Source organism: Solanum lycopersicum, chromosome 5, assembly GCF_036512215.1.
Source record: "Solanum lycopersicum chromosome 5, SLM_r2.1".
Lineage (NCBI taxonomy): Eukaryota > Viridiplantae > Streptophyta > Magnoliopsida > Solanales > Solanaceae > Solanum > Solanum lycopersicum.
Window position 1 is genome coordinate 57,387,218 of NC_090804.1, and position 17,113 is coordinate 57,404,330.

A 17,113-nucleotide genomic window follows, 5' to 3' on the forward strand; every position below is an offset into this window, starting at 1 on the left:
TTTTTTTTGAATTTTTATTTCAAATCGTTTGTGTCACGCCCGAGCCTACATCCTGGACGTGCTCGACAATCAATGACCATTAATGGCATTGATTAGACCCTTGAGATGACTTACTTAACTCAGCAGGAGAAAACAGTCAATACGATAATCATCAATGAATTGAATTAACTGAATAATAAGATAATTGGAATGTTTGAATGATTTAAACATTCAACATGGCCAAAGTGGCAACCAAGTATTTAACATAAGAATAATACCGTAAAGACTAATGAACTACTACTTGTCTATCCATGAAGTCTTCTAAAACTGATATGCATATTGGGACAGACCCATAACATCCTATAAAAAAAAGGAATGACAGAAAGTTATAAATGTGTCCTCAAGAAAGCAAGGAGGCTCACCACCGACACTCAGCTGAATCAATGATGTGATGGATGATGTTGATCTTGGTTACCTGCGTCTACATTATTATATGATGCATGCCAATTGACATCTATACATTGAATTTACGAGTATGCGAGTTTAAATATTAAATTAACTTAAGTTTGAAAAGGAGTAAGAAGGAACACTTACCTTGGTCTGCTCAACTCAAGAAAAATATGACTTAATAATACTAACTCATTTCAATATAAGCCAATTTAAAAGCATGTGTAATATAAAGAATTTTTTTTTAAAAACATGTTGTAGGTTCTGAATGTATTCAAGGATACAAATAAGTCTAAGATGTATGTGAGAATACAAATCAATTGATGTGTATATATATAAATACATTTAACTTCTGTTGGAGTTTCTCTAATCGAAAACCATGTCTTACGAGCTCCAATAATGATACAACGATCTACCTCAGTCCGACAGGGCATCGTACACCCTACCAAAGGTATAAGATTTGATTGCCTAACGGAACCACTAGACTACTATGAAAAAGGTTCATCTAAAGAGTATGACCCTCTTCTACCCATGGTGGCTACATGGTTTATGAGGTTGTGAGCTGTCTGAACTCTCCCCCATATTGGTGCTCAATACTACTCCCAAAAATATACTAGCTCTTATGTTTTAAAAACATACTGATTTTGTGATTTGAGATTAGTGCTCAAAATACTTAGCTCAAAGGCAATCTTTGAAATAACAATTCATCTGCTTGGTTCATTTAGAAATATGTTTCTTATTAACTGAAAACTATGCCAAAGACTCTTTGAAAATCTCAGTTTCTCTTCTTTTCAACTGTGAAAACATTTTAAGTTCTTTTGGGACTACTTTGTTCCTATATACTGCTTTGAAGGAATACTTTACTTTACTTTGAACTGAACTCGAGCTTAAGTCTTAAAACGTCACTTCAAAGTTTTAAAGACTTATGGAAACTTGAAATGAATTTCACTTTCTTATCTTTTAGTCCTTGATTAAACTGACCTTTAAGTGTTAAAACAAATTAATGCATTTGCAAAAGACTTCATGAATGTACTTTAAGTATTTTCTAAACTTGGCTCTAACTTTCCCATGAATTTGATGTTATGGATTCAAGAAGTAAATTAGTTTTTGAGGTTGATTTCTATGTAATTAGAAGTCATTTAGAGTAGTTAGAATATTAGAAGGTGTTAAAACACCTTAGAAGGGCTTAATTGGAATAAAATAGGAAAAATAGGAAAATAAACACCGATTTGGGCGCGTTAGGGGCGCCGCGCCTGACAATTTGGTCTGAGGCTCCTTTCTGGTGCACTGTAGGGTGCCGCCCCAGGCCCTTTTGCATAGATGGGGCACACCGCGCGAGGTGGTACCCAGATGCGTCTAAACGGTTTTTCATCTCTCATTTTGTGATCCTAAATCACCTAAACCTCCATAGTTCAAATTCCAAATCCTTTGGTTTATTAGTATCTACAATACTCAATAGATCGAACTCGACCCGGAATGACAAATTAATGCAACAATAGGCAAACAACAACTCAACAATCAAGAACGTAACCATATTTTTCAAGAAATTAAATAATCTCATTAAACCAATTCGAAAATCAAACGATTGAAGTAAGATTGGTGTGTGGGTGAATTAACCCAACACTAAAAGATCTCACATACCTTTATATGGATCACCCCCGAAGAAATCCACAAGTTAAACCTTGGCGTTCTTGGCGAATCCTTGATTTTTCTCCCTTTTATTCTTCTTTTTTCTTTTGTCGAAGCTCTAAACGTGATTTTGATTTTCTTATCTGAAATAAAAATTGTTCTTACCCCTGTTAACCTATAAAACAAAATAGAAAATAAAAGAACACTGTAATTACTCACTCCTAGGTCCTAACATGTTTAAGCATAAAACAGAAGGCCTCAAAAAGGTTAAACAAACTTTGTCACTCCCCCTTTTTCTTTCACTCACTCAATCAGGAAACCATACAAGTTGTTGAAGATAATCAATTAAAGCATTGGAGACATCAAAATGATTGTTTAGAACTCGCTTCATTTTTAAATAAGGTATCCATGATCTTTTTGAATATCAATAGTGATACTAAACATACTTATTTTTCATCTCTATCCTGCTTTATGATCTTTAAAGATCTGATATATGAAAGACTTTTTTATATTCAAGAATTCAAAATATATTGTTATTATAAGTTAATTGTTATTTATATTTATACATGTTTGATAAATTGATTGTTAGACTCAAAACATGGTTAATGTTTGAAATGAGATGGTGTAATTTTTACCTTTTTGTTGTTAACAGTAAGATACTAATAGTAATATTTTATTTATTGTAATCTCAATGAAGCACAATAGTTCTTAATATTAGTATTTGTCAAATTTATGGACAATTATACTGCCAATAAGGGATGTCATTAATGGCAATGCCAGATGCAAATTCTAGGAGAGTTAAGTGGCTATTGTTATTGCTATTGCGGTCAAATATATGTCATCAAAAAATGAGGAAATATTTAATGTTCTAAATTATTAGAAAATTTGATCAAAAAAATAAAAGAACTATAATATTTTTTAATTTTAAGACTAACTTTTTTAAATTAAACAAAATATTAAAGTTAAAAGAGTAAAAGTATTTAGAAAAGTAAATAAAATATCATTAGCAAAAAAGACACTTGCATTTTTAATATGTTTACCAACAATCTCTGTAATTTTGCTTAAAACTTTAGGAATCACCAATAGTTAACTAAATTTGGGAGCAGAGGGTTAAGTGCAGTGCAGCATAATCTTTTTTTAAAAAAATCAAAACAAATCTAAATTCTAATGGAGAGATTAAGTGAATTATTTTTAAAAAAAAATTATATATAAAAAATGTTTATGAAAGAATTTTTTTGGAGTGGGGTGAGAAAAATATTTAATATTTTATTTTATATTTTTTAGAGAAATATTATTATTTCAATATTTTACTTTAATTAATAATCATTTTAATTTTTATCAATATTAATGATTGTCTATATAAAGTGTGCTAAAAAGAGATATGTATGTTCTATTAAACTAATAAAAGATACTTTCTTCGTTTCAAAAATAATGTTCCTATTTCCTTTTTAGTTTATTTAAAAAAGAATGATCCATTTTCTTTTTCTGTTACACTTTAAATTTCCACGCGACATGTTTAATACCAAAAGATTAAAAACCATTTTGATACATTTGACATGACTTTAATTTAGAATTACAAGATTAAAAAGTCTTTTTTTTCTTAAATTCCGTTCAAAGTCAAACTAAGTTATCCTTTTTGAAACGGAGAGAGTAGTAATTTATATATAAACCTAGACGGTCAATTGTTTGAACATGAAATTAAAAAAATAAATCCTTAGTTTGTTTTATACGCATATTTATCTTTCAAAAAAGAAAAGTAAAGAAGATTATAATTTTTCACTGTTAAAGTCTAACACGTGCAATTAGAAAACAAAAAAACTGAAACAAACTTTGTCTCTTTGTCTCAGTAATGATAAAAGTTTGAATGGAAGATAAAGCGTGAACAAAATTTTGGAGATATCGAGAGAAAAAAAATAATTATTTGAAACAATTGCTAATATAACTTGTGATTCTTGGTTTTGCAGTTTCTACTCTATTTTATTGAAAGAAAAACATATCCTTTCTATTTTGTAAAGAAAAATATCAAGTGTTGTTGTAAAAGAAATGGCGTCACTCTCCAACTCAATTTCCAAAGGGTTGTTGCATAGTCCAGAATTGCGTGAGGTACAAAATTCAATTTCATTTAAACCTCAATCATACATTTTCCACCTTATTTTTATTCGTTCTTTTGCGTATTTTTTTAGTTAAATTTATCATTCTTATATGTTTTAACTTCTGCAAGTATATGTTGGAGACTTTTGTGTACCCGCGAGAGCCAGAGCTTCTCAAGGAGATTAGACTTATAACTTCAAATAATCCAAGGTAATATTTTATTATTAATTTATACTTGTTAATCTCGTTTTACCCATAAACTTCAATACTGCAAAATAAAAATATTTTACTTTCGCCCATCACCATACAACATTTTTTTGTGTGTGTAAACCCTCAAACTATTTTTAATTAAATCAAAAACCCAAATTGCTAAACCTTCTCTAAAAATAAATTACATTGGCCAATACATTTTTCACGTGACATCAGTAAATTTTCATTTTCCAACTCAACATAACACCTCATGCTTTCCATTGACTCATCATAATTTTTTTTTTAAAAAATGTTTACTAACAAAAGGAGTAATATGAAGAATGACTTAATTTTTTTAGTCTGCTTTAGAAAGAATGATTTCTTTCCTTTTTTAATACTATTTTAACTACAATTTTCAATATGACATGTTGAAGGTTACAAGATTAAAGAGTATTTATAAACATATGTCATAACTATAATTTAGAACCATGATATTAAGAAGTTTTTTTTTTCTTTTTTTTTAATTCCAGTTCCAAGTTAAACTAGGTCATTTCTTTTAAACAGAAGGAGTAGTATTTTGTAGGTGTAACGACCTGTTTAGTCATTTTGAGCAGCAGATTTTATTCTGGAAAAACAGGCTGAGACGACGGAACGTCATGGGCACGACGGACCGTCGAGGGTGTCTCGTCCCAAAACACTTAGAAATTCTGAAATTTGGGTACTGAAAATCGACTCTCTGAACTTCGTGACGGAATGGCAGGACGGACCGTCACAGGCGTGACGGACCGTCACAGATTATTCAGTGGAAATTGAGTCTCTGACCCTTGCGAAGACCTGCAGGACGGACCGTCGCAGGCACGACGGGCCGTCGCAGGCACGACGGGCCGTCGCAGGTTGCGCAATCCCAGTCTGGGTCGGATTTCTTGATATGTTTTAAGGGACGTTTTTGACTATTCTTGCCTTAGTTATAAAGTTAGTGGGTTAATGTTAATAAGTCTAATTACTTGGGGGTTAAAAGAGGTAACCTTAAGTTAATTAGTGGGGCATTATTGCCATCTTTTATCCTTAATTATATACTAATTAGGGTAAAAGAAAGAGGGTTTGAATAAAGAAAATAGAAAGAACAAGAGAAAGAGAGAGAAAGTTGAACGAGAAAGAGGAGAAACGAAGAGGACACAAAGCTTTGGGAATTTGCTTGCTTGATTTCTAATCTTCGGTGGAGGTAGGTTATGGTTTTCATGCTTTCATAGTAAACTCTTAATAGAGAATGATATGTATTGGTAGTATTGTAAACCCTGCTATGTGCTTAATTGTATGCATGCATGAAAGTGATTATATAATTGTGATTATATTAAGCATGATGAAGCTATTGAATCCCAAATCTTGAAGAGAAACCCTAATCTACTTTGTTAATGATGATGCCTTGGTATAAAAGAAGGCTTGATGAACGAAAGTGGTGAGAATATGGATCGGGTGTCACGTTCCGACACCAGGATAGAATATGGATCGGGTGCCACGTTCCGGTACCAGGATAGAATATGGATCGGGTGTCACGTTCCGACACGAGGATAGAATATGGATCGGGTGCCACGTTTCGGTACCAGGATAGAATATGGATCGGGTGTCACATTCCGACACCAGGATAGAATATGGATCGGGTGCCACGTTCCGGTACCAGGATAGAATATGGATCGGGTGTCACGTTCCGACACCAGGATAGAATATGGATCGGGTGCCACGTTCCGGTACCAGGATAGAATATGGATCGGGTGCCACGTTCCGGTACCAGGATAGAATATGGATCGGGTGTCACATTCCGACACCAGGATAGAATATGGATCGGGTGCCACGTTCCGGTACCAAGATAGAATATGGATCGGGTGTCACGTTCTGACACCAGGATAGAATATGGATCGGGTGCCACGTTCCGGTACAAGGATAGAATGAGGATTTGAGTGTCACGTTCCGACACCAGGATAGTATATTGAGGAGCGGAGTGTCACGTACCGACACGAGGGGAATAAAGATAATGAATCTTGAAATATGTTAATATATCCAATCTAATGAACTGAATTCCCAAATGAGTATGATGAGGAGGTGTGAGTCCTCATTGATGTGCTTGGTGTTGTAACAAAGGGTTATGGTAACTGTAAATGCTGCATGCTAAGGATATTAGTTGATTTTATGATATTGCTTAATACATACTGTTTTCTATTTTGAGTTGGCCGATGATATCTACTCAGTACCCGTGTTCTGTACTGACCCCTACTTTTATTGTTTTCTTCTTATTTATTTGTGGAGTGCAGAAAACGTACCGTCATCTTCGACTCAACAGTAACTCAAGCCAGTCTTACTACATCGAAAATTCAGGGTGAGCTAATGCTTCTAGCTTGGACTGGATCTTCTTCTTCAAGTCTTGATGCCTTGAACTTCCGGCATGGACTAGCTTCTTATGTATTTTTAGCTTTTAGAATACTCTTAGTTTAGTCGTTTGATCGTAGATGTTCTTGTGATGATGACTTCCAGATTTTGGGGATAATAATAGTTATTGATTTTATTAATGAGTTTAAGTCTTCCGCATTACTTTATGTTGATATTATATTGAAATGTTAAGGTTTAGATTTGTTGGTTCGCTCACATAGGAGGGTAAGTGTGGGTGCCAGTCGCGACCCGGATTTGGGTCGTGACAGTAGGGCAATAGTTGGGCCAATCAAAATGGGTCAATACAATATACAGGTAAAGATTTAGTCCCGTTAAAATTTGTTTTGGTTAAAATAGGTTGGCTCAAAACTGATTAGGTTACAAGTTATAAGTAATAGGTCATAACTCATCCGTCCATTTTTTACTAATTTTAATAACTTTATTTTGTTATTTATAAACTTTTTGTATATAATAATTTTTTATCTTTATAATAACTATATATAGCATATAAAATGAAAAAATATTTTGAAAATATTTCTCTAAAATCAGATTGGATTACATATCAATCAAATTTTTTAATGGATTAAGCTAACAAATTGTGAATCAATAACTAACCCAAATCTAAATGGGTTGGGTTGGGTTGGAGAAGTTGGGTTTGATGTTGGTGTAATCAATGGGTAGAACGAGGGCTAATAATGTGGGTAGTACATGTTACATGAGTTACAAGAAACTAATGATCATATAATTTTGGGAAAAGGGTCTCATATACCCCTTAACTTTGTCATTTAGAGCTGATATACCCCTCGTTATAAAAGTGTCTCATATATGCCCTTACAGTTATACAAACTGCTCACATATACCCCTGTCGTTACAAAATGGCTCACATATACCCTTTATTTAATGGAAATTAAAAAATTAGTTTTAAATTTAAATTTGTTATGTCTAATTTTTTTTAAAAAATATTTAGGGGTATATATGATTCTTTTATCAAAGTTCAAGGTATATTTTAATTTTTTTCATAAATAAATTATTTTTTGACTTCTTTTATTATAATTATTTCAGTTTCTTATTCTTATTTTGTTTTTTCTTTCATTCCTTAGTTTAAAGAAAAAAAATTTAAACTATTTTTTTGTGTGTATTGTAATTTAATTTCGTATTCGAAGAAAAAATTTGATCATCTATAATAAGTTCTGCAAGAATATTAGTGAAACATAAATAAATTTGATTATAAAAAATTAGTCATTAAAACAAAAAAAAGTCAAAAAAAATGTGTTTGACAAGGATTAAATTTACTCATATGGGATTATATCTTTTAGAAAAAAATAATTAAAATTTAGATTAAAATTATTATTTTTTTCATTTTCATTAGAGGAAAAGGGTATATGTGGGCCATTTGTTTACAAGTAGGGGTATATATGAGCCACTTTTATAACGAGGGGTATATCAGCTCTAAATGACAAAGTTGAGGGGTATATCAGACCCTTTTCCCTATAATTTAAAAAAATCAGCAGTCATCTTATATCACAATTTATATACGTTAACTTATGCATTTAATATTTAGTTTTAATAATAAAATGTATATACACTGACAATAATGTGTTTTAAAAAGTCAATCAGCTTAGCTTGAATTATATTTTTACAGCTGTTTAATGGCAACTGCACCAGAAGATGGTCATCTAATTGCATTGTTGTTGAAACTAACAAATGCCAAAAAGACGATTGAAATTGGAGTGTTCACTGAATATTCCTTAGTCCTTAATGCCCTTACAATTCCTGATAATGGCAAGGCTAGTGTATCACAATTTTATACACCTAAAATTGGTTTAATGTATAATATATTCTCAAATTCATGTGTAGAACATCATTGATCTATGTGTGCAAATATTATGCAGATTATAGCTATAGACCTTGATCGAGATGCATACGAGATGGAATCGCCAATTATTAAAAAGGCTAACATTGAGCATAAAATTAATTTTATTCAGTCCTCGGCATTATCAGCCCTTGATGAACTCTTGAATGAGGTAAGTAAAAGTAAAGTTACTTAAAAATATTTTGCATCCAATTACTTGATTAAATTAAACTACTTATTCTATTGCACAATGACAATAGAGAAATTTTCGATTTTCCTTTCATCGACGGAGACAAAGTTAGCTATCAAAAGTACCATGAGAGAATGTTAGAATTGGTGAAAGTGGGAGGTATTATAGTATATGACAATACACTATGGTTTGAGACAGTTGCTATGCCAGAGGAGTATGTTAAGGAAACAATGAAGCCAAATAGGCAACACATCATTGAATTTAATAAATTTTTAGATTCGGATACTCGAGTTCAAATTTCCCAAGTCCCTACAGGTGATGGAATCACCATTTGTTGGCGACTCTAAAAAGAGTTCTCTTTTGTTCTAGGAATAACAATTGTGTGTCTTGTGTTTGATGTTGAAATGTTTCCTTTTTTACTAGTAAGTTGTTGTTGCAAAAATTATTGTACTATGACATTTTCGCTGCTAATTCTGAGTATGTGAAAAAGTAACTCCTTTTTTTAAGAGTTATCATATGTTCATATAGTATTTTGTAAATGTCTCAGGTTGAAACTTGAGAAATGGATATGATTTTCGAGCAAACATATTCATCCTGTTACAGAGTCCTTTTCATGTTGCAACTTCTTTGGCGAACTAAGTGTCTCAACTCTAATAATTCTTTGACTATGACGCTTGTCCAATGCAATATACATGTGAGTGTACGTGATCGCACACGCATTATAGTGAGTATCAATGGTCAGGTGTTGGACTCGTTGAAACTTATGATTATAGAGGTATAATAAAACTCAGAAGTGTTTTGTTGAAAGAGTTATGAACTTCTTATAACTGATATATTTTTCAAAGGGTTGAGAGTTCTTTTAATCACAATGGGAGAACATTCTTTTAGGGTTATGATATATGAAGTAATCATTTTGCTCATCGACCTTCTTTAATCTTGCAATATTTATCGAGTTATTAATTTATGGGGTGAATATTATGACTATGATTCTCTCAAATATCTAATCACATATTTTTGTTTGTCTCACGCCTATATCTCTTATTATTACGTTAATTACAAGGTATGTGTCTATCCTAGACAAAAGATATGTTTCCCAATTCCTAGGCTTATGATCCTACTCTATTTGATCTTAATTGTATCTTGCGTCCTTCTCTCTCTCTCTCTCTCTCTCTCTCTCTCTCTCTCAGGTTAAGCAGTAAAACAATAAAATCAAAATCAAATAAATCACTCATATGAGAAATATGTTGTACAACATTGCATCATATCAACAACAATCATATTGTTGATATGCTTAAGATACACCTTTAAATGGTGTAATGTGGTAGCATGCAAGAACAATAATAAGGTTTTGATGAAATCCATAGGAAATATAGGAAAAGTTTTGAACTTTACAATGGGAAAAACTATTAGGCACTTATAGATAAATTCTAATTTATAATGTTGTAGGGAATCTATAAACTATAACGAAGATTGCAAGAAAATGAAACAAGATAATACGCAAAATTCGTTATTAAAACACCAAGATTGTGTCCTACAAGGCATTTTTTTTACCATGGAATTACAAATACTTTAAGTTACACATATACCTTAGTCTCTTGCACTTTCACTCAACCATTTGCAATGCTTGAATAGTTTATCTACATAAGATGCTTTTATAACTAAATTATTTATTAACATAAGTGTGAACATCACACGAAGTAAATCTTATTATTCCTAATATTAATTTAACAACGAAGGGATAACGCCTAGAGTTCGTACAATCTATTTACCAATTTTTGGCAAAATCGATGAAATTTAAAGAATGTTTAGAACTCCTAGCTTAATCTCCTCTTAGAACCTTAGTCTAAAGACTTGAAATATTAATGAACGTACATGAACTGATTAAAACCTTTTAATCCCTTAACTAGATGTAAAACATCGTGGTTTAGGGTTAAAATAAGAACTTAAACAACATAGCTTAGGTACCAAACACATAGGGAAAAGAACGAAATGACCCTAACTCAAAAAACTGATGAAGTTCCCTTAAAGAAAAGCTTCACAGACTGTTCAGGGCCCCACAATCCGTGAAAAAATTCATTGGTCGTATAGTCATTTGTGAAATTTTGATTGTCTAATAGGGTCTTACTAAAATGAGCATTTTACTCCAAACTCTAAATGGAGTAAACTTTGTGAAGTTGAGAAGAGGACTCGTAGTACTTTAATTTGATAGGTCATGGATGTTCTAATTCATTATGTACCGAGAGATATGGTAATTTGAATTTGACCCAAATAAAATCTCATATTGAAACTCAATTGATTAGAAAACTTTCAACTCAACTTCGTGCTAGGGGATTTTAGTGACCTTATTTCATATCTAAAATCATTCCCATATTTTAAGGATTTACATAAAATTAAAAATTGACGAGTGATTGTGAAGACCCCTAAACGTGTCATACAACTCACCATGGTCCATCTAGGGTCCTATCTAGGTGACTCAAGTCCTGGAAGCCTAGATGGTTGGGATACCTCCACTAAACATGTTGTGGACCCCTAAACGACTAATTTAGGGTTTCCTGAAAGGGTCCATGGTCCATTTTGGGTTCATGGACTTGGTTGTTATCCTTCTTTATCATTTCTCGATGCACAAGGTGTTACACCCTTGACAGACTCCCTAGATACCTTACTTGAAGTCCTAAGCAGTGATGAAGAAAGGAGACTTGAACTTGAAAAAACCTCGTTTCTTCTTCCTTCGTCTAAAAAGAAGATTTTGGAGAAAACATAGAAGAGAATTTGGAAATTTAGGGGAATAAAGTTAGGGTGGGTAGTTTTAGGACTTGAAAAACTTATATAAGGCTAGGGATTAGAGTAAAACGATATAACTTAGGTTTTAAGCACATAGGAAAATAATCAAATAGTTTTAAAATATTTGTTGGATTGATCCTACGGTTATGATCTACGGTCCTTAATTCCTATGGACTATGTTGACGCCCAATTTCTTCCCTCCACAATATAAATTAATCATCAAGCTTTATCAATTTCAAACAATTTAAAATAATTAGTTTTATAAAATTCAAATAGATTGTATGCTAGCTTGAATAAATTTGTCCCTTTTTTTTAATTATAATTTTTAAGTAATATGTATGTTTTATATAGTTATGTATGTAATTAGAGTACTTTTATGAATATTCGTAAATCGTCTCAAAAGGATTTTGTTTAATTAAGTATTTGGCTTATTAGTTTAGTTTAAGCTATGGTCTATATATTGAATTAACTAATTTATTATTATGTTAATTGTTTTATTGTTAAGATTAAGAAGCTCATTAATTGATTAATAACAATTCATTTTTAGCTTAATTTGACCGAATTCAACTAATTGCCTCGGTTTGATCGAAATAGCAATTCACATGATTATTTTTCTTAAGTCAAATTAACTACATTCTTTGCTTATTTTTCAAGACCTGTTTGCCTCAATAACCCAACAATTCTCACCCAATCCAATATCCCTCCAAAGCCGACCCATTACAATACACAACCCAACTTAATTCTCCACGAAAGATTTAATCATATTCCTTTAAACATTCAATACAATCAGCAAATCTTGTTTGTTGTTTTATTACTATCCGTCGACTATTTTCTTTGAAATTTCATGTGTTGATTTATGTCTTGTCGTGCCTTCTAATATGAATTTAAAATTAAGAATGTTGTATCCATTGTTTGCTTCTAGAGTACTATGTTTTGAGGTACATTTTATTTGGTCTTCCTTACTTTCTCCTATCATACTCTCATTTTTAGTTAAATCTTTAGTCTTTAGTTAATGCTTGGTTCAATTCTCTCTTTAATACTATTATTATCTAAATCTCTTGTGGATAGCCTCTTAAGTTTATAGAAATTTGTAGCCGCTTGAGTATAAACCTGAAAGTTGTTAAGATCTATTTACATGCTTGATTCTTGATTTTCTCTTTTTTTTCTGTTAAGTCTGGTTCCTGAGAATTCTGTTTGGTTGAATTGAATCTTTTGTCGTTACTTTGTCACATTCTTTTGCGATCAGATTCTTTATTGAGTTTTCGTATCTACATGTAGTCATTAGAGTCTTAATTTGAGTATTCATATATCACTTTATTTATGCTCTAAGTTTAGTTTAAATTCTTTTTATATACTCTGACGGGTCTAGTTTGGTGAACATTTGATCCGTTCAAGTGTAAGTTTTGTAGCTTGTGATCAAGTTTTCTGCTTTTTCATTTGAGTTTGATGTTTGACTTAAATATTTTTTCTTAAATTCAAATTAATTTTTAGCCTTTGTAGTGTACCATTTAATCTAAATTCCTTTATAATATGTGAGGGTGCATCTTCGCCATTTATTGTCCTTATTTTCTCATGTTTTCAAAAGCTCTAAGTTACGGTTGATGTGCATCTTGCGTTACATCTAATGGATTGTGTTTTATTGCATAACAGAGAAATAGATCATCTTGTCTTGGTAGTGGTTATGTTAATTGATATATTCTTTACATGTGTTGCTATCCTTTTTTAAGAGTAAGTTATGCTTCTATTTTCATCTTCCCTTATTTACTTGTAGTAATAAATTGCTTGCTGATAGACTTGAATGTTATATCCCTTTTATTCTATTAGTTCTTTTCTTTTACTTTGTTTACATGTGATATTGGTTGAGTCCAACGGAACATAATTCTTGCATTTTGTTGAGTTATAGATCCATTATCAAGTCAACTTCATCATTTAAAAAATCGGAAATTGAACTTAGGGCTGAAGCTAATTTTGAGGTCTCATGAGTTAAAAACTGACTTATACACAATGATATATGGATAGTATACGATCGGTATACAAAAGTTAAAATTGGGTCAAAGCCTAGAAAATCAATAGTTTTTGGGCCGAATGTTTTTGTGCAGCAGTAGGCCCAAAAGCTCCGAATTCTTCGTCCCTCTCTTTATTATATTATCGTAATTATATTTATTTTATTTTAACTCTAACTCTTATCTTAGTTATCTTCATAAAATTCCCTTGAAGATTACCCATCTTTATTATAATTTAAATGATCTAACTATCTCTTTACTCGATCATTTTGTAATAAGATTTTACATTTTTTATAAATTGCAATTTTTTTTAAATGCTTTAAGTTAATTTATTTTCAAGTGATTTTTATTTGTCATTATATACTTTAAGTATTTTTTTAGAGTTAGTCAAAATGTGTTGGTCGAGTCGTAGGTCAACCACGTGTAAGCGGACACTTCAAGTGTCTTAACACTTTCTTGAAGTGTAAATTGAATGCCAAGCCCCTTTGGTATTTTCAAATGATTTTGCCTCTTTAAATCTTTTGAGAACTATTAAGTTTTTCTTAATTTCTTAAAAAACAATTAAGTGGCGACTCTCTTTTAAAATTGATTATTCTTTAACAAGTTAAATATATTTTTTAAAATAAGTTTTTTTTACTTATTAGAAATGACGAGTTTGATAGGGATTTAATTAGTTTTAACCATAATGAATCAAAACTTTTTTACTATTTGTTAATACTTGTTGAATTATTTTGCCTTATATATGTCTTATTTGTTTAAATTGTGATATTAGCTGTCATTGCATGCATATCATTTACTCTGTCAAATGAATATTTTTAATTTTCACTTAAAGGAAGATTATATGGGCTTGAGTCGAATGTTAACAAAACTGTTTCTCTGGTACCTCGGTGAATGTAGTTGGTCACTGGATGGTAATGGTCGCTAACTACCCCAATCAAAGTTGTCTACTTTAGTGACCCCACTCTTCGTCAACTAGCGTAGAGTTAAATTAAATCCCTTAATTTAGTGCATTTTCCTAAGATGACCCAACACCCAAGACTTAGATGACCCAACACTCAAGACTTGTTGGGACCATTAAAAGACCACCTTGAGTCTAAAAATGGTCCATGACCCAAATAGACAATCATACTTATGTATTTAAATTTAAAAGATGTATATGCCATTTGGCAAACCATTGACTCTTGGGTAGAGAGTTAATAGTCTATTCGAGTCAAAGAAGAATCAAGTTATTATTGCATACAACAGTGTGGACATCATTTTTCATGCCAAATGAGTTGAAAGATACAAAGTAAATAATCAAAATAGAGAAAAAACGGTTAAGAATAAGGTAACTTTTGAAACTTATGTTATTAGACACGCAATAACATTTTTGTAGGTACAAAACAATTGAAATATGTGTGGCTGTAAAAGCTTGCCATCAAAGAAAAAATAAAAACTTACACATAAATTATTCTCAAATTTAAAGAGGGAGCATTCTTTTGGAAAAAACTAAAAATAAGTCACATAATTGAAGGGTGTATTTGTTAACATAGTTTACCATCCTAGTCACTACTCAAAAGCAAACACATCCCTTGAATTCATGCTTCATCTTCACTAACATAGAGTGTTTCAAACAACAAAAAAGAAACTACTCACATGCAACACTACGTATTAGCATCATGTACGAGTAAAGCAAGACCCTGATTAAAAAACCATTTGAAGAACATTAAATATCAACGACCAACATAAATTGCTGATAAGCATCGCGATTCTCTTTCTTACAAGCAGAGATATATGTTTGAAGTCTCCCAATTTATATAGAGAGATAGATATGAAATAAAAATAAAAAGGTTAAAATCCAAACACGGGAAAGTCCACATAATATCGAATGAACATGAAGAATGAAGACAGGAAAAAAGTTATAATATTACAGTGAAGCTATACTCAAGCCTCCTCACTTAAAGAAGACGATATATGCACATTACAGCTAGACGATTCCCAAATAAAATTTCACATGCTAAACAAGTAGTTGTTTGAATATGTTTTACTTTATTAAAAGACAAAATCTTGAGCCTTTAATTAATATCACTACAATAACTTCTTTTATACAAGTCGGACTTATCAATGAGAAAACATCAAATTTCATCCGAACAAAATTAGACACTAAAAGAACCCCATCTCAGCCATGGACTTCCTGAATAATAGACTTCAACAAGTCATCACCACCACCAACAGATTGTAACTATGTAATGAAATTTTTTCCCTACTTTACCTTTGTATGAAAATATTGTATTAGAAATTGAGATTAAAATAATGGTGTTGAAATCAGATTCATCACCTATATGTAGTAAATCCTTGAATAATCAAAGTTAAAAAGGTAAATCCAAACTTATATGATTGGAGCGATACAAACTTTGGAACACCATCTGTTTTGGTGGGGGGAGTGAACTCTATAGCTTTTATCTGAATCAATGCACAATGAGCATGAACACCGCCATTCAGTTGACCAGTACTTGCACTTGATTGTTTCTTACTCTTGTGACATTTAAAAGTAATTGAAAGGAATGAATAATGGAAAGGAGAAATACTTACCTGACATATGAAAATAAGATTTATAATTGACTATAAGCAAGGGTAGATTTTGGGTGTTCATATTTCTATACCACATGCAACTTTGGATTGATTAAGTCATCAACTCCAGTATCAAAATTCGCACTTGACGGAAACAATTGTTGAAATCCTAACTAAACCTTCTCATGTTTTGCTAATATAACTCGATATAACATGATAAGATTTTCATCATTTTCATCTATCTTGTACATTATTTCACTACACGCATTACCAATAACAAGTACCAAAAAGGAACAAACGAGTTAGGAAAGAGGAAGACGGAAAGTGAGGAAAACAAAGTGGTAAGGGAAGCAGGAAGTTCATCTAGGAATGTGATAGATCAGTGTGTTGTCTCTGTACCTATTGAATTGCTTCAACCAAAGTGGCCTAGGAAATATTTCAATAGTGTTCCTCCTCATTCCCTAACGACCCTATCCTAGGGAACTTTGGTGGAAGCAATGCAGTAAGCACAAAGACAACACAGTGATCTATCACATTTCTAGATGAACTACCTACTTTGCTCACCACTTTGTTCTCCTCACTTTCCCCGTTACTCTTTCCAAAATTGTCTTTCCCCTTTTGGTACTTGTTATTGGTTATGTGTGTAGTGAAATGATGTGCGAGATAGATTTAAATGATGAAAATCATATCATGTTATGTCGAGTTATATTGGGAAAGATTAAGAAGGTTGAGTTAGGATCTCAATAGCTATTTTTGCCAAGTGTGAATTTTGATACTGGAGATGATGACTTAATCAATTCAAAATTGTGTCTGGTATGGTGTAGTAATATGAACACCTACATTCTACTCTTGTTTATAGTCAACTATAAGTTTAATTTTCATATGTCATGTAAGAAATTGCTCATTTTCGTTATTCATTCTTTTCAATTACTTATAAATGTCACCAGAGAAATGGAACAATCAAGTGCAAATACAAGTCGA

The 17,113-nt window shown here is 31.7% G+C and overlaps 1 protein-coding gene across 1 annotated transcript; it reads left to right on the plus strand.

The window, feature by feature from the left end:
• The first annotated feature begins 4,089 nt into the window (after positions 1–4,089).
• Positions 4,090–9,145, plus strand: LOC101245167 (cation-dependent phenylpropanoid and flavonoid 8-O-methyltransferase 1-like). The gene is made up of 5 exons (XM_069297629.1): positions 4,090–4,158; positions 4,277–4,356; positions 8,399–8,543; positions 8,649–8,790; positions 8,871–9,145. The coding sequence occupies exons 1-5, from the start codon at positions 4,099–4,101 to the stop codon at positions 9,143–9,145; spliced, it is 702 nt and encodes a 233-aa protein (XP_069153730.1). The 5' UTR covers positions 4,090–4,098.
• Positions 9,146–17,113: the final 7,968 nt, after the last annotated feature.